The sequence below is a fragment of the Melozone crissalis genome, unplaced genomic scaffold, assembly GCF_028551555.1.
Source record: "Melozone crissalis strain CALT ecotype California unplaced genomic scaffold, PUWL_Pcris_2 ptg000004l_1, whole genome shotgun sequence".
Lineage (NCBI taxonomy): Eukaryota > Metazoa > Chordata > Aves > Passeriformes > Passerellidae > Melozone > Melozone crissalis.
In genome coordinates this window covers 27,745,477-27,770,789 of record NW_026535782.1, presented here as the reverse complement: position 1 = coordinate 27,770,789, position 25,313 = coordinate 27,745,477, and the positions used below count along the sequence as shown (strand labels likewise).

Sequence of the window (25,313 nt, the reverse complement as noted above, 5' to 3'; positions counted from 1 at the left end):
CGCTCCCCTACCAACATGGAGGGCCGTGCGCCCATTGGCGCTCGCCGCCCGCCGCCGCTGCGCGATTGGCTGAGGCGCCGGCGTCCCCCGGCCGTGCTTTGCACGGGCTCGCCCCGAGTGGAGAACTACATTACCCAGGATACCCCGCAATAGGGGCGTCGCCCGGAGCCGTTTCTTCTCTTACGCATCTCGGTTCTGTCTCCTCCCAGACGGGAGGGACGGGGCGTGGTCTCGCGAGAGTCCGCGCGGGCCAGCCGAGGGGCCGCAGGGCGCGCCGAGACCGTTGTCGTGGGCCCATGGCGGCCGCGGAGGCGGCGGCCGCGCCCGACCCCAGCGGGCTCTCCCCGAAGGAGGAAGGGGAGCTGGAGGATGGCGAGATCAGCGACGATGACAACAACGGCTTCGGGCCCTATGGCGGCGGCTCCGAGCATGCCGGCGTCCTCGGTAGCGGCGGTAGCAGCAGCAGCAGTAGCAGGCCGTACTCGAGGCGCCGGCCGCCCCCCGGGCTCCACGGGAGCGGCTCCATGTCCTCCCCCGGGCGGCCCTTCCCGCGCTCGCGGCACCAGCCTCCGCCCGACACGGGACACGTGCACGGCCACGGCGGCTACCGGCCTAAGGACTCGTTCCGCTCCCACCCGCCGGCGTCGCGGATGCCGCCTGGCTCGCACTCCGACACGGGCCCCCGGCTCTCCTTCTGGGAGCGCAGCCACAACGCCCTGGATCGGTTCCGCTTCCGAGGCCGGCCCTACCGGGGCGGTGGGCGCTGGGGCCGGAGCCGAGGCTGCAGCGATCGGCCGGGCAACCCTCCCGGGAGGCCGCCCGGAGGCGGAGGCGGTGCCGGGTTCAGCAGCAGCCAGGGCTGGAGGGAGCCCTCGCCTCGGAAATGTATCCTTGAGACGTGAGCGGGGCGGGGGGCCCGTGCTGCTGCGGTGGGCCTGGGTGTGGCCGCGCCGCGCTACGTGGCCGTGGGAAGGGACGCGGTTCCCTCCGCGCTGGCAGCGGGATTCCCGCAGCGCTAACGGAGAGGGAAGCTCCAAAGCTAATCCTGGGGATTGGCCGGGGCAGCCGGCCCTGCTTAAGGAGAGGCTGCTGGGAAGTCGGATTACAGCCGTGGCCTAGCTGGCGGCTTGGCCGATCCGCCGGGGGTAGGGAAAAAGCAAAAGCATAGCCTGAAAGGAAGCTTTTGTCGGTTGGATTCGGGCGGCTGCTTTTCTAGCCCCGAGTGCGAATATTGCGAAGTGGGGTCAGTCTTTGGTGCGGCAATTTTAATGTGTATAATTAGTGTCACAATTGTAAAGATAGAACCTTAAGCTTGTTAATTTACTGTGTTGGGCAATGAAGGATCTAGTGTTTTTTTCATTTTCACTTTCATCCCTTCAGAGGCTATTACACATAGGTTTAGCTTTAGTCAGTTTTAGCTAAACTGGAGTGGATCTGCACACACAAATTGTAGTTTGTATGGGCATTCAGATGAAAGCCATACCCACCATTTCTTGTAGAATGTTCGCCACTGATTGCTCTTAAGAGTTTAGGTGATTCATTACAAGAATTCTGATATTTTGTGCTTTTCAGAGCAGGAATTGCAAAAGTGGTGGGAAAAGCTTGCCTAATTTTTCTTTTCTGCTAGAGGAAGTAAAGTAAAGAACTGATGCTGAGTGTAGCTCGGGGCACCTCGGTTACTTGATGTGACTGCATTGTTGTCTTCCTGAAAATGTAGATGAGTGTAAAAGCAGTGAGCAGGAGAGATAGTGGTTAAATCCTATTCTCCAGAATTTTGCAGTGTTCTATTGTCCTTCATGTCAATGGATGTGTTTTTGCTAGAACCAACTGCATGGGCTGATTTCTTGGGTCTCTTGAATCTTGTTTTAGATACAAGATTATTATTTGTGTCATTAATATTTATTTGTTTAAATATAGATGGAATGTGTAAATTAGCAATGGAGATGATTTTATTTAGTCTCAAATTATGGCATTATTGGAGCCTTTCATTGAAGCGTTTTATCGTGAGAGGCAAGTGAAGATGTCATTTGCCCAAGGTTTCACAGTAAGACTATTCTAATGCTGAAAATAGATTTCAACTCTCTTTGTAGTGTTGCTCTGAGTACCTGGAGGTTGTTACTTTCTGTATAAGGAGTTTAGCAGGACAAATGTGGAGATTGTCCAAAACAGAACTTGTAATGTTTCTTAATGAGACTGATGCAGTCTCCTTCTCTCTTTTAATTAAAAGAGATTCTGAAATGAATAATTCCATTTTCAAATCAAAAGCAGAAAATGACGATGTTGGAAGAGTTCTTATTCTTGGCACTTAAGATTTACACATCTGTTGAAATGTGGTAGATGGAGGATGTTCTATTACTCTTGCTCTTTAGTAAGTGACCATTCAATTGTTTATGGATCACATAGTTAAGGAAGGTCCATGATTTTCCCTCAATATGAGTTACTTTCTGTTTTTTTAAACTTCCTTGCCACCTAATACAGTCAACTTTAGAGAATTAATAAATACTAAGGTACCTCCATGTTGGTAACATTACTGGAGTACCACTGTAGTTCATTGGCATGTGACTTCAGAGGAGACTTTCATATCAACTGGTACAAGGAGACTTGTGGCCTGGAATGGTATCTGAAGTTCCCTCTGGAAAATAAAATGTTTTAAGTGTCTTGAGTCCTGATTTTGGCCTTCTTAGTAGCTGGTACAGTGTGGTGTTTTGGGTGTGAGAATAATGTTGATAATACACTGAGAAGTGTGTTAGGCTGAGAAGTGCCTGCACTAAGTCATGGACTTGCAGTGTCCCATGCTGTGCCGGTGAGGAGCTGCACAAGAAGCTGGTAGTGTGCAAAACAGACCCAAACTTGGCCAAAGTGATGTTGCATCCCACAGAAAGCCATGCCCGGTGTATAGACTGTGGGGAGCTAGCTGAGAGCCACTGATTGCTGCCTGGGGCTGGGCATCTCTCAGTGGCTAGTGAGCAGTTGTATTGTGTATCACCCTCCTTCCTTGGGCGTTATTCTACTCTTTTTGTTATCTCCATTTTCATTATTGTTACTATTTTACTTGCTTTTCATTATTAAATTGTTCTTTTATCAGTCCATGTTCCCTCAACCCACATTTCCCATTTCCAAGTTCTTTCCCCATTCCACCATGGAAGGGAGGGAGGAGTGAGAGTGTGAGGTAATAAGTTGCTGACAGGGGTAAACCATGACAGTCTGGTAAGACAGGGATTGTTTACTTGATTTATCCTTGGAACTTGTGCTTTGCACCATGTTTTATAGGAATATATATGTAAATGGAATAAGAGACATTCTTTAAGATAGAGCACTTAAAGAATTCCTGTTACTCCTTTTGGATGTTAGCTTTTATTTGGCTTTTCCCTTTCAATTCTTGGCAACTTTAATGTTAAGCTGTTATATAGTAATTCTTCAGGAATTCTTGCATAGAGAATTGTGGAATTTGAGTCTGAAATACAGAACCGTTATGGGACTTCCTGTTTCCATTGAATTTTGAATTCTTTGCAGTGTACATGTTTCTTCATTTCTAACTCCCAGTTTCTTCTTTTTGATTCTTGGATGAAGTTTCTCTTGAGTTGGTTGAAGCACAGTTGTTTCAATTTGTACATGCTTGTCTGCCTTTCACAGCACTTAAAGGAGTCTTGCATTCTATGTGTAGAAGCGCTAAAAAAATTTTTTCTACATATGTGAACCACAGAATTTCTGGTGGGAGCTTCTAGCAATTGTATAATCCTGAGTACAAAAAAAAAATATCAAAACTGTCTTGTTATCCATCTCCAGATGACTTTGGAAGCTATTTAAGTATTCCAATAGCAAATAGCAGTTAGACTTATTAGCTTCAAAATTCCTTGTGACTTACGAAATTACTAATGTAGCTGGTTCTTTGGAAGTAGATACGTGTTGGAAGGGAATTCAGCAGATATTCTTGTTGCATAATTTGGTGTTATACTGCATACAGCTTTTAGCATTTTAAACATATTTATAGACTGTTTTGATTGCTTTTTGGATTTTATGTAGTTTATCTTTGCTGGTTTCTGCTTTTTGTGCTGACACTTGAGAAAGCACTGTAAAGCAGAACATTTCCTGGTATTACGGAAGTAGCTTTTGCAGGATACTTACAGAGATTCTTCATACTAATGTTAGAATTTAACACAGAGAAACATCCAAGTAGTCGATGCTTGTTGAGAGCAGAAGACAAGTATGTTTTCTTCCTTTGGATTCAGTATGTCTGCATTCAGAGGACACCTATTTTAGCCTCTGGTTTCACTCTGTTTACTGTTTTAAGAGATGATGATGTTCAAAAAGCGTTTTGTGTAACTGAGTGTGTGAGTCAGCTGTTATCACAGTGGGGTTGATACTGTGAGTCAAATGAGTAAAACCTGACTTGGTACCCTGAAAGATTTCCCCTTGAGCATGATTATTTTACATGATCGTTTTCGAGGGTCAGCTTAAGGTGAGAGGAGTTGATAGTGACAAAATAGTGGCAACTTTTGTTATGGATGGCGGTGCCTAAGACTTATTTCCACTGCTTGCCTTGAACATTCATAGGTAAACTTTTCTGAGTAATTAGTAGTTGTCAGTTGTCTTCAGCATTTCTGAATGTTTTGGTTTCAAGTCTTTGTTACTTTTTTAATTCCCTTCAGTTGTTCATTGATTCTTTTGTGTCTTACCTGATTTGCTGAACTGTATTTACTGCAGTGTGTAATTGTGCTATGGCCTGACTTAGTTTTGGCTAGATGTAGCATTTTATGGAAGTCTAAAATAAATAAGAAAGAATTTAACCTGTCTTTTTCAGAATGTCAGATGGCAAGTCAGTACTACAAATTCTGGAAGTTTGACTTTCCATGATAGAGAACCATCTCAGCATTATAGCTGTTGTTTCCAGGAGGGTGGTGTAAGAGATGAGACTTCTCAGCAGTTCATGAGCTTCTTGTCCTAAGTAGGATATTGTTGGTTTGAGAAAATGTTTGTCAATATGTAATAATGGCTACAGCTTTTGCATGCTGGTTGTATTTATTCATAATATTTTTCAAACTAGCCTTAAGGTAAAATATATGAGAATGGTCATAAGTTACATTTGTCTTACTTGGTCTTCGGTGGTAATATTGATCCTGTTTTAAGATTATACAAGTTCTTGTCTTGAATTTCTTGACCCGTATTTCAGCTAAAACTTTTGGAAGGTCCCCATCTAGAAAGCAGAACCACTCTTCTAAAAATGAAAGCTCTGTGGAAGAAAGTTTTGAGGATCTGCTCTTGAAGTATAAGCAGATACAATTAGAACTTGAACACATTAATAAAGATGAAAGACTGGCTTTGAGCAACAGGGAAGAAAATGAAAAACAAGATGGTGAAAAAACAGTGGACACTGAGGACCAAAAAACTGTAGAAAATGACAGTATTAAAACAGACTCTGTAAAAGAAGGACCTCCTGAGGAGAAAAATCCAGTTATGGGCTTTCAGGCATTTGAACTGAAACCTCTCAGACAAAAACTGCCTACTCCAGCTGAGAGGAGCAGATTGAAAAAAGGCAAAGAAGGAATGAAGCAGTCCTCGCAAAAATCTGAAGCAACAGAATCTGGCCAAGGTAAAGAAATACTTGTAAAGTTATTTTAGCTGTTGATGCCTTGTGAGGCTACCTAGAACAGAGGCTAGACAGTATTAAAGGAATAAAGTAGGTATTTATTAAAAAGGCCTTCAAAGGGTACACTTTAGGCAGTACAAGAGCCAGGCTGTGGCTCCACCTAAGACGCTTGGTCCCGAGTGTTAACAGTTTTATTTTTGGTCCATTTATGAATTGGGGTTAATTGTCCAATTACAGGTTCAGATTTTGAAGTCCCATCCTCCTAGATTGCTCTGCTCAATTTGCTGTTGTTTACACTTTTTGGGCCTGAAGCTGCAATGGTGTTCTTGGGTCTCAAGCTGGAAAAGGATTGTTTTGTCTAACTGAACTGTGACGACAACTTGGTAACACTTTATATGAAGTTCACAGTTGCACCCTAAGGCAGTACAGAATCTGAAAAATATGAAAGCTAAAAACTTAAGGCATTGCTGTTACCTATTGTATTTATTAGGTGTTGGGGAAAACTTTAATTAAAATGTTAGAAGTTACAAGTTAAAGATTTAATGTACTTAACTCTTGTTTTTTAATTCATTGAATTACATAAACGTGTTTGGAAGCATGCTTTTGCTTTGGATTTGTATTTTAAGCAATGTGTTTTCTTAGACTGATTGTTTAGCAAAAAGCATGAGGACAAGAGTTGAAGATTTTAAGTGCTGCTCACAGCAGAAATCATTGACTGTCTACTGAAAGTTTTACTTCTGCTTTTGCCTTGTTTCTTTTCTGCAGAAGCAAAATGTGGGGGTTTTTTAGCTAAAAAGAGAACATTTAGAGACCCCTTTTTCTGCATTTCACCTTTTTTGTGTTTTCTTAAGTGTAAGATGAAGATCATGGAGTATTCTGAGTTGGAAGGCAAGGATCATCAAGTCTGACTCTTAATGTCCCACACAGGGATCAAACCCACAGCCTTGGTGTTATTAACACCATAAGATATCTTCACAAGAATTACTTTGATCATTGTTGGTGTTCACGAGTAGTCAAGAAATCATAGGCCAGAAATGGAAAGGATTTGTAGACAAAATGAAGCTCAAGGGTAGAATATTAATGTCTTGTCTAAGATAGTTCTGGGCTGCTGACTAAAAAGGGTAATTGCTGAGATGCATTAGCCAGTTACTGAAAAACAAGTGATCATGTCCACCTGGCCTGTACTAAGAGCACTTGAGCTTACTTCTAAGTCTGCAGCAAAATAAGGCAGCTGACATACGCTTCCTACTTTAAAGGCAGCATGTCGTTCTAATAAGTGATTGCTGTGGTTGAGGGTGGTGCTTGGGGCTATCACTTGTCATCTGGTGTTCACTAATTTGCCAGTGTGTGTAAACTGTCAATTTGAGTGGGAAGAGACAAAGTAGTTAATGGATTGAATAAGAGTGCAGGTGAGTAATTGGCAGGAATATGGAATATGAAGAAAGGTAGGACTAGGAGCACTAAAAGTCAGAATGATTTATGTATGACTTCAGAAACAAGACAGGTCTTGTAAAGAAAACAAAAGAGAAAACTGATGATTATTAGTCAAACCACCTCATTCTGGGTAGTTTCTCCCCCTTGTGTGTTTCTCATTAATAATAGGTTTTTTTTGTGCTCTTTAAGAGGTCATACAGGTTTTATTGACACATATGAATAAAACTAATTTTGGTTATAAAAGAAAAACTAGTAGTCTGTGGAAGAGTACATAGCCCAACAGGAGTAAAACAGCTGTGTAAAAAGCAAAATAGTCTCAAAAATCCAGTTTCCAAACTTAAAAAGCACTGAAGTTGATAATACAGTTGATATGATAGTGAAAACTAGATGCTGTAATATGCATATTAAAAGCATTTAATTTTTGCATGATATTCAAATCTATGATATATGAATGATCTGAAAGCAGACAGATTATGTGTGAGTGAATGTGTATGACAACAAGACAGGCTTCCAAAGAAAAATTCAGCTAATTAGAGTTATTGCAGATTCATATGCATTAAGTGAATATATGCTACCTTAATCTCTTTACTGTCACAATACCTGCTACATGTATTGGGAAATAAGCAAAATTTGGTTTTCACGTTTTATGTTTTTTTAAATACTGTACTAGGTGTTTCTGCAGGCTTGCAAAAGTTGAGGAAATTGTCTTAAAACTTAGGAAAGTTTCAGTCTGTCATATTAATTCTCTGTGGTTCTCTGAACCTTGTGGTTCAGGTGCTCTGACAGGCTTCACAATATTCTCTACTTTACTTCCCGTGTTGCGCATTAGCCTGTTGTGTTCATGTTGTCCCCTTCTGTTTTGAAAGAGCATTTGTACTTGTATAGAATGTCCCTTCGTGTGCTTGCATAAAAAAACCTGTACTATCTGTCTTCCCACTATCATCCTGTGAAGTGGATGGTTAGGAACTTCACATAACTATACTAACTTTTTAAAAGTTTTTCTATAGTTCATATCGGTATTAGATATTACTCTTCTTTTTTTTTTTCTTTTTTTGTAAGTGGATTTTTAAAAAATGCGTGCTTGTGCAAAGAGGAAGACCTTCAGCATTTTTTAAGTTTCATTTTTGTTTACGTATAAGGTGTTGGTGTACTTTAAATAGTGCCTTTCTGAATGTAATTTTTATGAAATGCTAGGGAGGGTTAAAGCTGTACAGAATCGGAATTTATTTTTCACCATTTTGAATAGTGGGAAGGAATCTTCCTTTGAAGAAAGAAAATTTAGAGAAGCTTGGAGTTCTTTTGCTGTATTGCTCTTTCTCTGAAGTTTTTCCTTTGTCTGATACTTATAAGCATGGATGGTTATATAAAAATGCATAACTTTTTTCAGCCAATTATATTACTGACTATTTGCTATAATAAATTATGTAATACTGCAATATGTACAGCATTATATATACATGTGTAAAATATAGTATGTCAATATATGTGTTTATATGTACATTATGAAAATTGGATATATTTTGTGACATCTAAGAAATTAATATTTTAGCACCTAAATATTTATGGAAAAACAGTGCTGTACTATTCATTTCCACTATTCATTCCACAATATCTTTTTTCTGTTTGCCTTTGCTGTGAAATGGAGTAAGTGTGTTCTTACTGCAGCTTTGGGCCTTCATATTTAATTCTGCAAAAGAATGACCAGTTACTCAAAATAGCTGCCAGGGAAATATGAGATGCTCAGGACAGCAGCTGATATGAGATGGGGTATAAAACACATGACAAGAAGTCTTCTTTTCCCCTTGTTTGCAAATCTGTTTTTCTGTTTCTTGACAAAGTACATGTGAACCTTAAGATAGATTAACTAAGAAATGACAAGTCTTGCCTTAGGCTTATGGAGTCATGATTTTGTCAGACATGCCAAATTTATATGAATGTTTGTTCATGTGATCTTGCATGTACCACTGCTATTGTTTTATACTGTGTATCAGTGACACTGATAAAATATGGTTGTATGTAGATTAAAATTCATGTATCATTTTAATGTAGCTCTGTCTGAGGAGAAACAGCTTGTTCAAAAATATGGTATTTTTCTCTTGGAAGGTACAGAAGACAAAGAGCAAACATCAGTGCGAAAGCTTAGCAGCTCAGATGTTGCATCTGAAAAGGTAAGAAAATATTCCTCTATAGATGAGGCATGATTGCAATATTGTACTTGATAGCTTTTCCAAATGGCAGTCCAGAAGCATTCCAGTAATAGGAACTGTCAATTTTTAATAAATGACACCAGTAAAGTAGGATTTTGAGCTTTCTTTTAGTAAAAATATTGGGGAAAGATTTCAAAAGACCTTGCAAAGAAAAAGTTGCTGAATTATGTTTCTTGACTTTTTGTCTTGTCCTTTCTTCTGTTTTCTTCTCAAGAAGCTGCTTGATGATGAGGAGGAGATGTCTGAATTGCAACTTAGGCTTCTTGCACTTCAGTCTGCTAGTAAAAAATGGCAGCAAAAAGAACAACAGGTGATGAAGGAAAGCAAGGAAAAATTAACAAAAACGAAAAGTGTAACACAGAAAATCAAAACCAGTACAAAAGCACATTCAACAAAAAAACCTAGTACTACAGGTAATAAGTTTGATGTTACTGAAATGACTGTCAATGGCATGGCCTTAAAAAAAAAGCAAATGTGAGCAATGAGCCTTTAGTCATTCTAAACTCTCTCACATTTACCCAGAGCTCTTGAAGAATCTAGGATTAAGTGGAACCAATTAGGTAAGATGGTGTTAATCACAAACTTTTTTATTTAAAGGCAAGCAAACTTTGAGGAAGCAACAGACAAAGACCTCAAAGAAGATGCAGCAGCAAAAGGAACTAGACAGGCGGCAGAAAGAGGAAGACCAGAGGAAACAAGAAGAAGAGGAGGAGAGAAGAAAGAGAGAAGAAGAAATAAGAAAAATTAGGGACCTCTCAAATCAAGAAGAGCAGTACAATCGATTTATGAAGCTAGTTGGAGGAAAGAGGAGATCAAGAAGCAGGGTAAGAAATTTCTTACATGGTGTTCTGGTGTTGCATTTAGGATTCATGAATGATTTGTCTTGCTTCACCTGGTTTTGTGTCACTATCCTTTCTGAATCCCCCTGTTCTTCTCCCTGCTTCCCCCACCCCTAGAATGATCAAAATACAGCAATGAAAGAAAAGCTCAGTGTACTGCAGTGTTTACAGTGCTTTAATCCCATCCTAGAGAAGCATTCCTCTTGGATTTGGAAAATCAGTGTTCTATGAGTTGTACCTTTGCAAGTCAATGATAAAGCATTTTTCTTCTAAAGACATTTTGAACATAGTGATCAAAGAGCAGCCTGTAATTTAACAATAACCAATTAGTGAAACTTCTTTGGCTTTTTTCTTTTAGATTTCAAGGTTTTCTTCTCCACACTTTTAGACTTTTTCTGTGTATACAACTTCAGTGAGTTGCTTCTTTCAAAATGTCAATGTTGCTCTGTAGTATTTTTTCAATGTAATATTTAATCTATTTTGTTGAGACATAAGATACACCACGACAAAAGATAATTAGTTTTACTTTGCATAGTGTCAAATTGATGAAGTAATAGAGTTAGTGCAGTGGTCATCGTGCTATCGTCGTGGCTGTTCTTGTTCTCTCCTGTTGAGATTAGCAAAAGGCACTTGAGTAACTAATGCCTGTCTCTAAAACATTGGTACATTACAGAAAAAAATTACTGTTTCTATAGCATTCATTCTTTCAGCCTTGAAGCAGTACAGCCACTGGAGCTGCTGTGTGCTTCATGTGCTTGGAGCCACTAGTGCTGTGAGAAGAAACAGCATCTAAAGGAATTGAGGCTCCCTGTTTGAGGTCATGTTGTAGAAGAATCATACTTATATTAATACTGAGTGGGAAATGGAGACTGAAAATGTTTGACTGCAAACAGTTGATATTCTAGAAGCTACCAAAATGTCTTCTGTATGCCTCTGAAAGATACAAGTTAAGGAGTCTGAGAAGTCATACTTAGGTGTTTTGCCTGTTTTCAGTCCTGAGCATTGATTGGCATCCATACAGTGTTAGGAGATCTTTAAACAATCTGATTTATGAGTTGACAGTCTCTGGGTTTGTCTCAGTGTGGCATGTGGGTCCTTCTGGGACAGTAAAAAGTTTCTTCACCTGAGAGTTGTTTCTGGCAAGGGTAGTTCAAGCATTCTTGCTAGTCATCATGGCAGATTACCAGAAATAATAAAGCATTTAATTCACTTGCAATCTTCAGAAATATATAACCACGTCCATTTACCAGATATATGATAACCTAAAAGGTATTTAAAAATTTCTTCTATGTATCATAACACCCCTCACCCCGTCATCCTGGAAGAGACACAGTTTTAAAACTGCCTGTGGATTTGTCTAGTTGCTACTTGCAGCGGATTTGATTAAAAAGTAATATTCAGTTTCTTCTTCTTGTACAAGATAAGTAAATTGTATTTATAAATCAATTAGAAGAAAAAATTCTAAGGGCCTTCTTTCAGAATTTATTTCTTAGTAGTTTACTCTGAAATAATGATGTAAGACCAGGTAAATAAAATACATTTTTGTGTGTTTAGTCATCAGATACAGACTTGAGATGGTCTTTGGATAAGCAATCTACAGAGAGTGCAGGAGGCATATATCAGTATGATAATTATGATGAAGTTGCTATGGATACAGACAGTGAAACTAACTCACCAGGTAAGACTTACAATTTTCTTATATGGTGGTTGGTAAAAATAGGTAAAATGTAGGAAATAAGCCACTGTTCTAGAAAGTGTTTTGAGCTGTCTGCATTATAGAACTAACATTTTAAGGTGAGCTAATTGTGTTAACACTGACTCTTTCCATCTCTGCTGTAGTGGGATTTTTAAGGTCTTCAGGGTATATTTTTCTCATGGCAGTACTGTAGGTTTATGCTTGTATCTTCCTATTCCATGCAGGGTGTTGACTGGACAGACAGCAGCAAAAAAAGGGCCTGGGGGTCCCAGTGGACATTGAGTGACAAATGGGTCGGCAGTATGGCTTTGGGTGACAGGCGAGCCATAGCTTGGGTTGTGGCACTGTGACTGTTGTGGGTCACTGTCTGGAGGGGCCTGTTAATCACTGATGAGATTGCCAGTTTTCTGGTTTCACAGTAGGAGAGAGTGACATTCTGCAATGAGCCTAGCAAAAGACCTTTTTGACTAAGGAAAACTGTTTCAGGCTTGTTTTTGATAAAGTTCATCAAGACACTGGAGCACTTGGCTTACAGAAAGAGACTGAGAAAGCTGCATTTGTGTTAAGAAGGCTATGGAAGGATTTTGCTCCTGTCTTCAACTACTTAGTGGGTAGTTGCAGACAGGACAGAGCCAAACTTGTCTGTCAAATGGCAACAGAAGGACAGGTAGCAACACTTAAATTGTAACAAAACAATTCTGCTTAGAGAGAAGATAGTCAAACACTAGCACAGGTATAAATGTTGTGGAATCTCCATGGTCAAATATACCTGGAACTTGACAACCTGACTTTGGGGGCAGCCCTGCTTTGGGCACTTGTGCTGGGTCATACACCTTCCAGAAGTCTCTTCCAGCCTAAATGATTTATTGACTCTTGAGTCTGAGGTGCATTTAAGGTAGTTGGGTTTCTGTGTTCCATGTCATCATATGGAGAGTTGAGAAAACTTCATTAAGCATAGTACTTGATTGGATACTTTTTTCTCTTGCCTTTCATCTTCCACCCTTTTTTCTTTTTTTTGCTTCTTTTTTCTCCTTTCTTGTCCGCCTTCCTTATACATTACTTTGTTAAAATACTACGCTTGCTATTTTGTATGTGCAAGCTACACAAATCTCTCTTGATAAAGCATCTCAATTTCTTGTTCAATGTTTCAGAACTTATCAGTAGTGCTTTGGGTCTGCTTCTGTCCTACCTTGTGTTGTGTTTTGGTAGCCTGTAACCAGGCTACTGAGATAGCTTGTTTGAGAAGGTAAGTTCTTGCAATTTAAATGAGGCCTGCATTACCTTAGCAGTACTGGTTGGCTGTACTTATATTTTGTATGTAAAACAGAAAAAGAAAATGTAACTACGCTTTTTAAAAAATACACATACATGTAAAAAAAGGCACTGTGCTGTGCCTGGTGTTGCCTTTGAAATTAGTGCATTGTGAAAATGTTTCTCTTTCTGCTCCATTAGATCAGTTGAAGTATAAAGCATGAGTTGTTGTTTAATAAATACCTGTCAGATATCTTACATTCAGTATTTTAATTACAGCTTCTTCCCCAGTTCAACCTCCTTTCTTTGAGTGTCCAATAGGAGGATATTATCCACCTCCAGTACCACCAATTTCCTTGCCGCTACCTCCTCCAATTCCAGTAAGTAACCTTGATAATTCTCATTTTGTATCCAATTTCTAATGCTAAAGCTAGGATTAAATTTAGATTCTGGTTTGGGTACTATACTCTGTTTAATGATTCTCTTGAACTATCTCTTAGACTTGTGGTTGCTTTTCAAAGAAAAGTCTTTATTTCAGCTGCCTCTTGGCTGATGCAGTTGTTGGTTAATGGAGGTTTTCCCTATTGAATTGAAATTCACTTCATTGCTAGAGCTGTGCTTTTTCATACAAAAACAAAATTGTCTGAAGCACATAATGAAGAAGAATGAATTGGAACTATTAGCACAAGGCAACTTTGCCCGTTATCTCTAGGCCATGTAGGTAGGTAGATCGGCTTGATCCCTGACTTGTTACCTAGAGGGTGGAAAAGCCAAGACATACAGCTCATCAGTCATTCTAACTTTGTGCCTTTAGACTGTGTTTTCTGTTTTCTCACCTAAGAGTCCACACGAAGTTCAATTAGTGCAGAGTTTTTTTCATTACCATTTTTTTTCAGTGTATGATTATTACTCTTGTCAGAAGAGCGATAGAAAGGCACCATTTCTTCTCATGACAGCTTCTGAACTTTTGACTAAGGGAAATTGTAATTGTGTTAGCTAAGACACTTCCATAAAACTGTTTAAAGAGTGCTGGTCAACTATATTTCTCTGGCTAAATGACCTCTGGTTCAGAGTCTCATTTACATTTAGTTTGTATTTCTCCACAGCTTCTGCTATCTAAATCTAAGTTTATTGCTTCCATTAACCTCTGTGAGAAATAACTTACTGTTCAATCACAGCCTTTGACAGGGATGTAAGTGTAGTTTGAATGTTAATTAAAAGCACACAGTTTAAATTACTTCTAAATCGTGGAATGATCTTAGTCTTAACCTCTGCTAAATAATCATAAAGGGGTAGTAATTTCCACATTTCAAAGCTTTGTTTTATTTTCTTTTCTCAGCCTGTACCATCTTTGAGCCATCTTTACATGGAGGGTATTCCTTGTGTTTCTCTTGAGCCACCTCCACCTCTTCCCCCTCTTCCCCCTGAAGAGCCGGAACAGCCACCAAAGCCTCCCTTTGCTGATGAGGAAGAGGAGGAGGAGATGCTCTTAAGAGAAGAGTTACTCAAGTCTCTAGCCAACAAGCGTGCTTTCAGAGCTGAGGTACTCTATTGTTTTTTGAATGTAAGCCCCTAGATGGCAGTCCTGACCAAAATTTCAGTGTGACCTGCTGTAAGTGAGGCTTATCAGGGGTATTACGCTGCATTTCTAGAGGCTGAACAATCAACAAGAACCATTCTGGAATTGTAAATTGCACCTTTTTTTTATTTCTGAAGGAATTATGAAACTTCAAGGTACTGAAAATGGAGTAAGTCGAAGGAATGAGGGTTTTCTGCCATAAAATGTTTATTACTTTTGAGCTTTTCATTTAGAAAGTAAGACAAGTAACTTTGTTTCAGCCGCTTAGGAAAAGATGTTGGAAGAGGTTCACTACTTTTTGTTGTTGTTTTGAGGGTTTCTCTTGGAGTGAGAAGCTAAGCTTGTGATTTTGGAAAAAATGTATTAGTTTTGACCTTTCTTAAAGGGTCTTTGGCAGTTGACCTTTGAATAACTGGCCTACTCTTGTGTGCCTTTTTGATATTACTGCAGAATTGCAACATTTGTCTAGTACATTTCAGTAGTCTGGCTAACTCACATTTTCATATTCCAAGACATGTATGAAACAGTTGCATTTATACTGATGCTTTTAAAAGCAGCTATGTATAATGTGCATTTTTAAGACCATAATTTGTTCTCTTTTTTAGGAAACATCAAGTAACAGTGGTCCACCTTCCCCTCCTGTTCCAGACAACTTGCAGCCTGTGCCAAGAAGTAATCTGTCAGCTGTCAGTATTAATACTGTGTCTCAGCCACGAGTGCAAAGTACAAAGTTTGTTAGGGTACCGAGGCTTCCACGAGCAGTGATCACAGTAAGGAAATATTGGTGCTTCCTACTAATAAGGCTATGAGTTGAAACTGAGCTCAGTTTAAGTGAAGAGCAGACTTAGATTTTCTAGTGAGACAGCACAGAAGAGTGAAGCTTCAGTTAAGCATTTGAATTATTAGTCACCTTGACAATCCATATGCTCTTCTAGAAAGACTTTGAGGCTCAAAGACTTTGAGCGTCAAGATATGCCATCATACAGTGAACTAAGAGATTGTAGATCTAGTTCAATTATTTTCTTATCCAGGCTAGCACAGACACCACTGCCAAAACAGAAGTAGTCTTGCTTTTCCTCCTGCACTTGGCCAGTTGGTGTCTTCCTTCCTTTAAAGGGGGTCTGGAACATGAGTCCCATTGCTGAACATACTTAACATGCTAAATTGGTTAGAAAACTAACTTCTGTGGGGAAAAAGTAATTTTCCTTCTAGGAGTTGTTGAATTTTTTCAGTGAATAGTGTGTACATCAGTTAGCATGTCTGTGAGTGTGACTGGAAGAGAGTGTTTGTGAGGAGTGTTTATGCACCAACATAAACTGGAACTTCACCTGCCTATCCTGTTGTGGTGAGAAATTGATGCAACTGGAGTATGTTCAGCAGTAGTAGATAAAACCCATATCTTGAGAATTGCCCAGAGTATCAAAAAGAACTGGTTGTGGAAATTTGAGTATTTTTCATTTAAAAAAATGGTGGCTTTTTAATGGGGTTAATGCTTTAAAAGACACCTAGAGTTTTGACAAGGTTCTGTTCTGAGATGAAGGGTAATGTATAGCTATAGTTGTCCAGATCTACAGTGGGAGATCAGAAGAGCAGTCCTGGAAATGTGAAAAAAGTTACTTTTTTCTAAGCTGTAACTCCAGAGCATTTGAGGTTAATCTTGGTTGTGTGCTTGTTTCTGCATTTTCCTTTGTGCTGGAATTGGCAGTCACCTGACCTTCAGTGAGCTTTTTAAATTTGTGTTGGCAAAAGGTGATTAATCATGATTTCATCTCTTCATTACGTTCTGTTGGTGTTCTCCAATTAAACTGCCTGAGCAGCTCACTGCAAGACCAACTAAGTAGAACTGTGGGACAAGTGACATCTCAGCTGTGTAGCAGAAAGATGAGGGAGTTTGGGCCTGTCTGCCACACCAATTCTAATGCAGATTTGATTGGCTGTTACCTCTCAGTTACTTAAAAAAAATCCTTGCAAATGACAGATGATAATTTTAAGTGCAATTAAATGAATTAATCAAGTACAGTAGTTAGATGCTTGAGATTTGTATACTCTGACCATGAACCAATAAATGTGCTGCAGATACTTGGGAGTAGGTTGAAAATGTTGGAGTAACTTTCATGTTACAATATCAAGACTATGTGTAATATTACGGTCTTGTGGAGATGTACAAATACTTATTTTTTTCTTACAATGTGGGATTGATATGTGTGGTAACAAAAGGAGTTAACCTTTTTTCTCTTCTTGTAAGTATGTCTTCTGTTATACCTGTGTCTCTAACTTTGTTTTCTTACTGTAAAACTTTTTGCATTCTCACCCCAGCTTCCAAAACACAAGTCCGTTGTCGTTACATTAAATGACTCAGATGACAGTGAGTCTGATGGAGAGCCCTCTAACTCAACTAGCAGTGTGTTTGGAGGACTAGAATCTATGATAAAAGAAGCAAGGAGAAATGTTGAGGTAAATGCTGTCAAAATTTTAAAAACTTTAATTATTTTTCTTTATATATGGATTTTAAACTTTAGAATTCAGTCAAGAAATACTGAATTGCATTAGAAGGGGGTAAGAGTCCCATCTGGAGAACTACATTGTAATTTGGACTGCAGAAGCTAGCAAAATTTTTTTGTTGAAGGTGCCATCCTGAGGATAGAACTTGGAATATATTTCGGTTTGATTTTTTTCAATTAAAATTCAATGCATTGTTAGGCAAAAACATAGTGGCTTAAAAGATCTTACTAGCCTTGAACAGCTGTGTTAGGGCTGAAATTCCTCTTATAAATATTATTTGGTAGCTTTATTTTAATCTAGCGTGACTGGTACTGACTTGAGTCTAATTGTAACAGGCATCAAAAATCAAAGCCCCTCCAAAATCAGAAAAAGAGAATGATCCAATGAGAACTCCAGAGGCTCTGCCAGAAGATAAGAAAATAGAATACAGACTTCTGAAAGAAGAGATTGCCAGGTAATCTTAGTTTAATTGTTAATGTAAAATGTGTTTTTTTTTTAGCCCTTTGCTAACTAGTCTACTTTTGTAACCTGAAGGAAGACGTGAGTTTAAAAACCTTGCCATCACCTTCTGGTTTTTCCCCCCATGCAGTTTTTTGGTAAGACTACATAGAGGTCTAAAGGAAATCCTGGGATTTGAACTGACTTAGAGTAACTGATTGCAGTTGTGGAAAGTACTTTTTCTTTTAACTTGAAATCTTGTCCTGCTACTATTTCCAAAAATTTAAAAACTCATGGGTGTACGCATGAAAATGATTGTTGAAGCTACTTAACAGCTTTGTTTTTGACATTTGTTTCAGTCGTGAGAAACAGCGCCTAATTAAGTCTGATCCAGTGAAGAACAATTTGTCCCCTGCAAATTCTGATGGTGAAGTTGATGGAATTGGGAGAATAGCAGTAGTGACCAAACAAGTCACAGAAGCAGAAGCAAAGCTGAAGAAAAACAGGTATGAATTTTACTGTCCTAAGTCCTACCTTTTGCTTAACAGGATGAAGAGAAAATATTTTCAAATGTGTAGCATTTAAAGAACAAGGAATGATTTTTCCTGTTGTCTTGGAACTATTCAGCCTTTAATTCTATTGCTGTGCAGAAGGAATTGTGTTGTATTGCCAGTGAGGTGTTTGATAACTTTTATGTATGATTTGTCATACTAAGTGTTTTCAGCTGTATTTGTGTTCAGTGACAAGATTATGATTTGTGCCACCTAATATGGCTTTTCTCTTCTGGCATGCCTCTTCCATGTTTCTCACCTTAATTTCAAATTACAAAGTAATTGGAAGTAGAAGTGCTTTGCATCCTCTTCTCAGCTTCTTTTTCCACTTGATTATTTCTGTAGGGTCTTGTGAACTAACTAGGTTGCGATCAGTCATCAACTGAAGAATAGTCTTCCATCCTCTCTTTATCCACACCCATCTAAGTGTTTATCTTCCCTTGATGCATAGCTTTTTGTAATTTGTCTACTCTGTTGCTGTGCCGTAATATTATGGCTTGTGATCTTGAAGTGTGTGTGTATGTGCCCTAAGATGGACGTAGGTTGTTACTTAACAGAAAGCAAGAATGTGTGTTTTGGTTGTCATTTTATTAAAAACAGTCTTAAAGATAGAGCATTTGCTTACCTTCCCCTGTCCTTGTAACTAGAATGTTTTTTTCTGCATTGTACTTGGATGCTGAACTTGAGATGCTGAAATGTGCTGTATATATTGACAGTATTTACTGTCTTATGAATATTAGGACCGTTTGGAGAGGCTTAATTTGTAGTCTTTTTGTGAGTTAGGAGAGCTGTGTTCTTAAATAACTGGGGTTTTGGAGGAGCAGCAATTGCCCTAAGTAGTTTACCTTTGGAAAAAAATGTGTACATTCCTTTTTTATTTCAGAATGCTGTTGATAAAGGATGAGTCTGTCTTGAAAAATTTATTGCAACAACAGGCCAAGAAGAGAGAGAACGTTCGAATTGCTGAAAATAAAATTAGCAAACTGGCTGAACAGCTACAAGCAACAGAGAAGATCTTGAATGCTAACAAGGCATTTCTCAAGAGGCTTCAGGAACATGTAATTGGCACTCTGAAATACTTGTTTCCTAGAGTTGGAAATGTTAAAATGGGATGCCTGATTTTTGGTGGCAGTAGACTTTTCTTGGAGTTACTTACTAATTCCCACCTAGTTATATTATATCTCGTTAATTCCATGTAATTATATTTGATTATGTGATCGTATCTGTAAATTTGCATCTTGCTGTAGTATTTAGTTTTTATTTTTATTTTTTCAGATACATAAAGTTCAACAACGAGTTACAGTAAAAAAAGCTCTGGCATTAAAATACGGAGAAGAACTTGCTCGAGCAAAAGCGGTAGCAAGTAAGGAAATTGGGAAACGAAAGCTAGAGCACGATCATCTTGGTGTAAGTCAGCATGCTTTTAAACCAAACCACTTGGAAAAGATTATCAATTTTAGTTAACAAAGTTCAAGTGGAATTTCAGGAAAACATTTCAGAAACAATGTAGGGAATATTCTTATTGGTTTTGTTCATTTTTGAGAATTCAAAAAAAAGGCATTAATGATTTAAGGAAGAAAACTCTTCAAAGCCTACATTTCAATGTTAGGGGAGTGGCATTCATAAATAAGCAATAAGAGGAGCCGTGTGGCTGTGAAAAACGAAAATTCTGTCAGTAGACGTCAGCGATTGTGTTAAACTATCAAGCTAAGTTGCTGCAGAGTGGATCTGATACTGTTTTGAAAAACAAAATATACAAAAACAAGACTAAAATATTTTTCTAAATTTTAGTCCTCCTACTCCCAACATCACTGTATGTACTTGTTTTATAGCTCAACTTTTAATTTGGGCCAGAACTTCTGTTGAAAGCCTTCCCTCCCTGTACATGATAGAGGGTAATTTTTATCGCAAAACCTGCAAATCTGCCACTTGAGTTGTGGCAAACCTTTGTTGTTTTTCTGCTGTTTGTTGAAATCTTCAGGCAAGAGTTTAAAATACATTTTTATAAACTCTGAGTTAAGTATTTTGGCTATGTTTTTCCTTCCCGTCAATAGATCAGTAGATGACAAAATTGAAATAGATTTTTTTTTTCTTTTTAGCCAAGCAAAATGTTGAAATTGGATACCTCCCCTGCATCAAGTCCAAAAAAGCCTTCAGCAGAATTGATTGCACTAGAGAAAAAACGACTGCAGCAACTAGAATATGAATATGCTCTAAAGATTCAGAAGTTGAAGGAGGCCCGTGCACTTCAAACCAAGGAACAATCAAATACTACACCTCAAGTAGAAGAGGAATCTGAATTTGCATTACCTCAGCCATCACTTCATGATCTTACACAGGACAAATTGACTTTGGACAGTGAAGAAAATTACTTTGATGATGAAGTTTTGTCTAATTCTAACAGAGAACGAAGGAGATCTTTCAGAGAATCAAATTCTTTTACAAAGCCAAATCTAAAACACATGGACACTCCAAAACAAGAAACTGTAAACAAACTTTCTAAAAAGGCTTCCGAGGAGCCCGAGCTGTTTCTTGGATTGAATATTGATGAACTGAAAAAACTTTATGCTAAAGCTGACAGCTTGAAAGAGCTGCTAATGAAAAGTACTGCCTGTATTGTGCCTAAGGAAGATCTCTTGTGTGGTCAGGTAAATGTTGTACAATTAAACATGAAGCTTGTTGTTATTAGGTGCTCCTGCAGCTGCTGTATATCTGTTTATCTGTCTCCTAGGAAATTTCAGTGGATGTGGATATTTTTACGTCACAAAGTAAACAAGCTGAAGTGAAACCATTTCCGTTTGGACCATATCGTAGTCCTCTTCTGCTATTTAAATCCTACAGGTATGAAGACTGTAGCAGCTTTTTGACTTATGTGTTCTTGTTCATATGGTCTTCAGTGCTCTTCCTTGATACCCAGATGTGTACAGGAAGACAAGTCCTAGTGAGAAACTTGACTATCCCTAAACAATATTGCCTGGTTTAGAAAATATAATTATTTTATTCAGTTTTTTTTTCTGCTATGCACATGTCCCTTGGTTTTGTGCAATATGCTGCTTTTACATTGTATTGTGCATTGTTTGATACAACTAAACTAAAAACATGGTGAAGTGTTTGAAAACAGGACTTTTATATCTAGTATGAAACAATGTAAATCCAAGAAGCATATTTCAGTTATGCAGTCTTTGAACTTGGCTAGAATTTACATAATCTGAGTCAAAATTGGCTCATTCATCTATTTTTGGATTCCTCCTCACTGGAAAGAGGCATAATCGCAGTGATTCATCTTGACTTGACAGTAATAGCTGCAAGTGTAATCAATTTGGCACATCTGTCTTTTGACTAAAGAGAACTCTGTTCCTACATGTCAAATTGTAGACAACAAAAGTTGAATTTAAACTGGAGAAGTTGTATCCTACCATGTGCTTCAGCTTTTTTATTGCTATGGACTTAAGCAGTAGAAGATGGAGGAAACCATCTTTACAGGAATATTCATTTTAACTTGTAGGTTATGATGTCAATTCCTGAAGGAGCTAGAAATCCCAAAATTGATGTAGTCAAACTTGAGCTAAAGATTTAAAACAAGTGTTAGTCTGCTAGACTAAGACTGGTTTTGTTTGTTTATGTGTTCTAAGGCTGAAATGTTTTCCTTCCTACTGTTTCTTCAAGTTAGTCTTTAACAGTTATCTTTACACTTCTATTTGATGTTGGTCTTAATGCTGATTAGACCGTGAGATTTTCTATAAACTACTGAAATCCACTTTGAGTATTTTGCTTTCCATACTGGGTTTTTACTCCACTCCTGTTCTCATATTAATGAAGTTCTGCACCTAAAGGAGATGAGAATGCTAGAGGAAAACTTAATTAGGTTGAGAAGTATTCCATTGTTCCCTTCCTCTTGCTCTTGTTTTTGCCTTGTTCGTAGCCTGTAGGTTAATGATGCTTTTGGTTCGTAGCAGGGATTTGGAAATAATGAGATTTAATACTGTGAGTGGTTTTAATGACTTTTTTTAGAGAACGGATGTCTTGCCTTGTGTACTTTTTGCCCATAATTTGCTGTTTCATTTTAGGTTTAGTCCTTATTTCCGTACGAAGGAGAAGCTGTACCTCAGTTCAATAACGTATAGCAATATGATTGAGCCAAAACAGTGTTTCTGCCGCTTTGATTTAACAGGCACCTGTAATGATGATGACTGTCAGTGGTAAGTTCTTCTTTATTTTCGTGGCTTAAACAAAACCTCTCTTCTAGATGTCTGCCTTTGAGTCTGAAATAAGTACTGTTTTCTTTTCTTTGAAAGGTCTGGATATGTGATCCTATGCACAGGTTCTAAACAAGGTTATTTTTAATACTCTATTACAGATACTTAGTTGGAAGAAAAACCCCTTTCAGCTAAGCCATGAAGAAGGAGGAGGCTCTTTAGATGTGAATTTAGAAAAATAGTGCGGCCTGTTAGAGAATATCTAACATTTTTCTAGTAATTCCAATGGATCTGGTTATATACAACTTCAACATAACTTCAACTCCTAGAACCTCACATAGTGGTTGAAACTGTTAAGCACCCTTGATTTGAAAAGTGCATACCAAATCAATGATTAAGTGAAAAATCAATAATATTGTAGTGTAATTCTAATTTCCTGGAAAAGTACTAGCTAAGTTTGTTTCTTTAAAGGCTGGTGTTAAATTGTATTAAAAAATAACTTGTTTACCAATCTTCTGCAGTATATTTAAAAGTGGATATGAATTGGCTAGGAATGTACTCAATATGGAAACCTAACTACTGGTAAAACTGGACTGCACTTTATTCTGGATCAGCTTTTAGCTGCTGTCATCAGACCATTGTTTGACTCGTTAAGATTTAAAGTGATATCTAATTCTTATAATTACTTTATTTGAACTGGAAAGTTCTAAATACTGTGCTGTAGGCTTAAGTTTAGAAAAAGCCTAGAAGAAAGTTTAGAAAAAGCCTAGAAAGAAAAGTTTAGAAAAGTTTCATGTAGAAATACATTTAACCAACTTTGATTTAACCAACTTTCAAAGCAAACAATACTTTTTCTGTGGGTATTGTTTTCTTTATGCCTCACCCAAGTGTATACTAAAACTTTCTTAATATTTTGTTGCTATGATAAATGTATTAATTGTTAATTTATTTGTTTTAGGCAGCACATGAAAGATTGCACTCTTAGCCGTAAGCAGCTCTTTCAGGATATTCTGTCTTACAATTTAGAACTGATTGGCTGTTCAGAAAAAAGCACTGATGAGGAAATCAGCACTGCCACAGGTTATTGAGTCTTTTGTTCTCTTTTGTATCTAAAAATTATTTTCTGAAGGGAATGAATTTCATTAAAAGCTCTAGGTGCAAGGACTTCCATGTGAAGCAATATATTAAGATAGAGCTATATGAAGTTTCTTTGGTTGTCCATTTCAGTCCTTTGTAGTGGATAGTTACCTTGGTGTCTTACAGGAAGAAAAGAATCACTGGTCTGAGGAACATTTCATTAAAAAAAAAAGTATTTCTGGGATTCAGGGTGTTGGGGAGCAGTGAACATGGAATCTTTACCTCTCTCCTTCCTCAGTTCTTTCTGTAACTACTGGACGGACCTGCTTCAGTGGAGCTGGAATTTTATAACAATGCCTTTGCCATATAGGCAAGTGGCCATACAGAACTTGCTTATTTTTAATTTTTTTTGTGCTAGGATGTTAAATTACCATGCCTCTTACAGCAGTCATGTTTCATAAATTTATCATAGATTGTGTTAAATTGCTGTTAAGTTATTTAATTGTTTAATCTATATGCTTACCTAAGCTGCACATATTCTTGTTTCAGAAAAATATGTTGAAAAACTTTTTGGTATAAACCGAGATCGTATGTCAGTGGATCAGATGGCTGTTCTTCTGGCCAGCAACGTCAATGAGAGTAAAAGTCACAGTAAGTGGCTTGGTAGATTAAATACAATATATATAAGTGGGTAAAAACTATATAAGTACCTTGATGATTTTGTAAACCAAGAATATATTTTAATATAATTTATTTATCTCAGTATTAGAAATTCTGATTGTGGTGACGAAGTCTACAGAGTTTAAGGCAATAATACAATAGTTTTGAAGTTCCATTTGTAGAATTTATTTATGCACTTAAGCACAATAAATTTCAAGTAAGTAGTATTGAAATTTATGCACTTCTTTCTGTTGAACTCACAGAATCTTTTTATCTAAAATCCTTATTAGGAAAAATATTTTACTCTTGAATACAGAAAAGTGAAAGAATTTTTACTACTTTGTTTACAGCCCCTCCACACACAACTTGGAAAGAGAAAAGGAAATGGAGACCAAAGTACTGGAGAAAACCTCTGTTAGATAGTAGCAGCAGTGAAGAGGAACAGTTTGCTGGACCTATTAAATATGGTAATCTCGATGTGTGGCACCCTTTAAATGAGTACTAGAGGAAAAAACTCACCCATCTCTTTCTAACACTTGATTTTTAAAGGGTTTTTTGAGAAAACCAGGGCTTTATTTAATAGCTTTCTTTACTTTCTACTTCCTGTATGCAGACTTTATTTTGCATAAATTTTGGGTAAAGTTTTGACCTACACATGTAATTCTATTAGATTTTTTTCTTTAATGTGACTGTAAGTTAGAGTGGAATGTCTAATTACCTGTTCTTAAAAGGAGCAAAAGGAACTGTTTCTCTAGAATGTTTCAGCCTTGCTCATATACCATTAGGATTTAAAAAAAAAATTATTTTGCTTCAACAGCCCTGCTTTCTCCTTCCCCCTCCCCCGAACTTTAAATAATAAAACATCAGTGTTCAGTTACCTTACATTTGTACAGAATTTGTATTTGGTGTGAGGTCAGGAGTTAAAAAAAGCTGTAGTTAAGCAGCATTTGAGACTTGGAAGCTGCTAGAGCATCAGTAACCTGATAGCATTTCACATGTGACTGTTGCAGGTAGGAGCTTTAGGATTTGTTAGCAAATCTCTAAAAAGGATTTTTTGAGACATAGTTGAGATAAATTTTTCTTTGTCAAATATGGCTAGTTTGTAATGCTGCCTGATGAACTGCCTTAGTTGGTGTCTGTTGATCAAGGCAAACTGTACAGCTAATTCTTTCATTCCTTCACATTTGGACTATAACCAGTTCTCTACAAGCAATACAGTTTGAAGAATGCTGACATAATGCCATTTAGTTGTGATCAATGGGAGTACTTGAAATATGTAAATGCCACCTCTTGTGA

At 38.0% G+C, this 25,313-nt stretch overlaps 1 protein-coding gene across 3 annotated transcripts in view; it reads left to right on the top strand.

Annotated features, from left to right (window-relative positions):
* Positions 1 to 260: 260 nt before the first annotated feature.
* ZFC3H1 (zinc finger C3H1-type containing) overlaps positions 261 to 25,313 on the top strand; it is a 41,745-nt gene continuing 16,692 nt past the window's right edge. Inside the window, exons 1-20 of one of the 3 annotated variants that reach the window (XM_054272913.1) lie at positions 261 to 885; positions 5,171 to 5,590; positions 9,131 to 9,189; positions 9,443 to 9,641; positions 9,826 to 10,052; positions 11,622 to 11,745; positions 13,294 to 13,394; positions 14,354 to 14,557; positions 15,199 to 15,363; positions 16,910 to 17,047; positions 17,431 to 17,549; positions 17,893 to 18,039; positions 18,968 to 19,142; positions 19,360 to 19,491; positions 20,184 to 20,732; positions 20,816 to 20,925; positions 22,152 to 22,283; positions 23,239 to 23,360; positions 23,907 to 24,008; positions 24,368 to 24,484. In XM_054272913.1, coding sequence (XP_054128888.1) covers positions 297 to 885; positions 5,171 to 5,590; positions 9,131 to 9,189; positions 9,443 to 9,641; positions 9,826 to 10,052; positions 11,622 to 11,745; positions 13,294 to 13,394; positions 14,354 to 14,557; positions 15,199 to 15,363; positions 16,910 to 17,047; positions 17,431 to 17,549; positions 17,893 to 18,039; positions 18,968 to 19,142; positions 19,360 to 19,491; positions 20,184 to 20,732; positions 20,816 to 20,925; positions 22,152 to 22,283; positions 23,239 to 23,360; positions 23,907 to 24,008; positions 24,368 to 24,484 — 3,931 coding nt within the window. In that variant the 5' untranslated portion in view covers positions 261 to 296. Of the gene's footprint in view, positions 886 to 5,170; positions 5,591 to 9,124; positions 9,190 to 9,442; positions 9,642 to 9,825; positions 10,053 to 11,621; positions 11,746 to 13,293; positions 13,395 to 14,353; positions 14,558 to 15,198; positions 15,364 to 16,909; positions 17,048 to 17,430; positions 17,550 to 17,892; positions 18,040 to 18,967; positions 19,143 to 19,359; positions 19,492 to 20,183; positions 20,733 to 20,815; positions 20,926 to 22,151; positions 22,284 to 23,238; positions 23,361 to 23,906; positions 24,009 to 24,367; positions 24,485 to 25,313 lie in introns of all 3 variants that reach the window. The other 2 variants (XM_054272904.1, XM_054272897.1) reach the window with 2 other exon arrangements.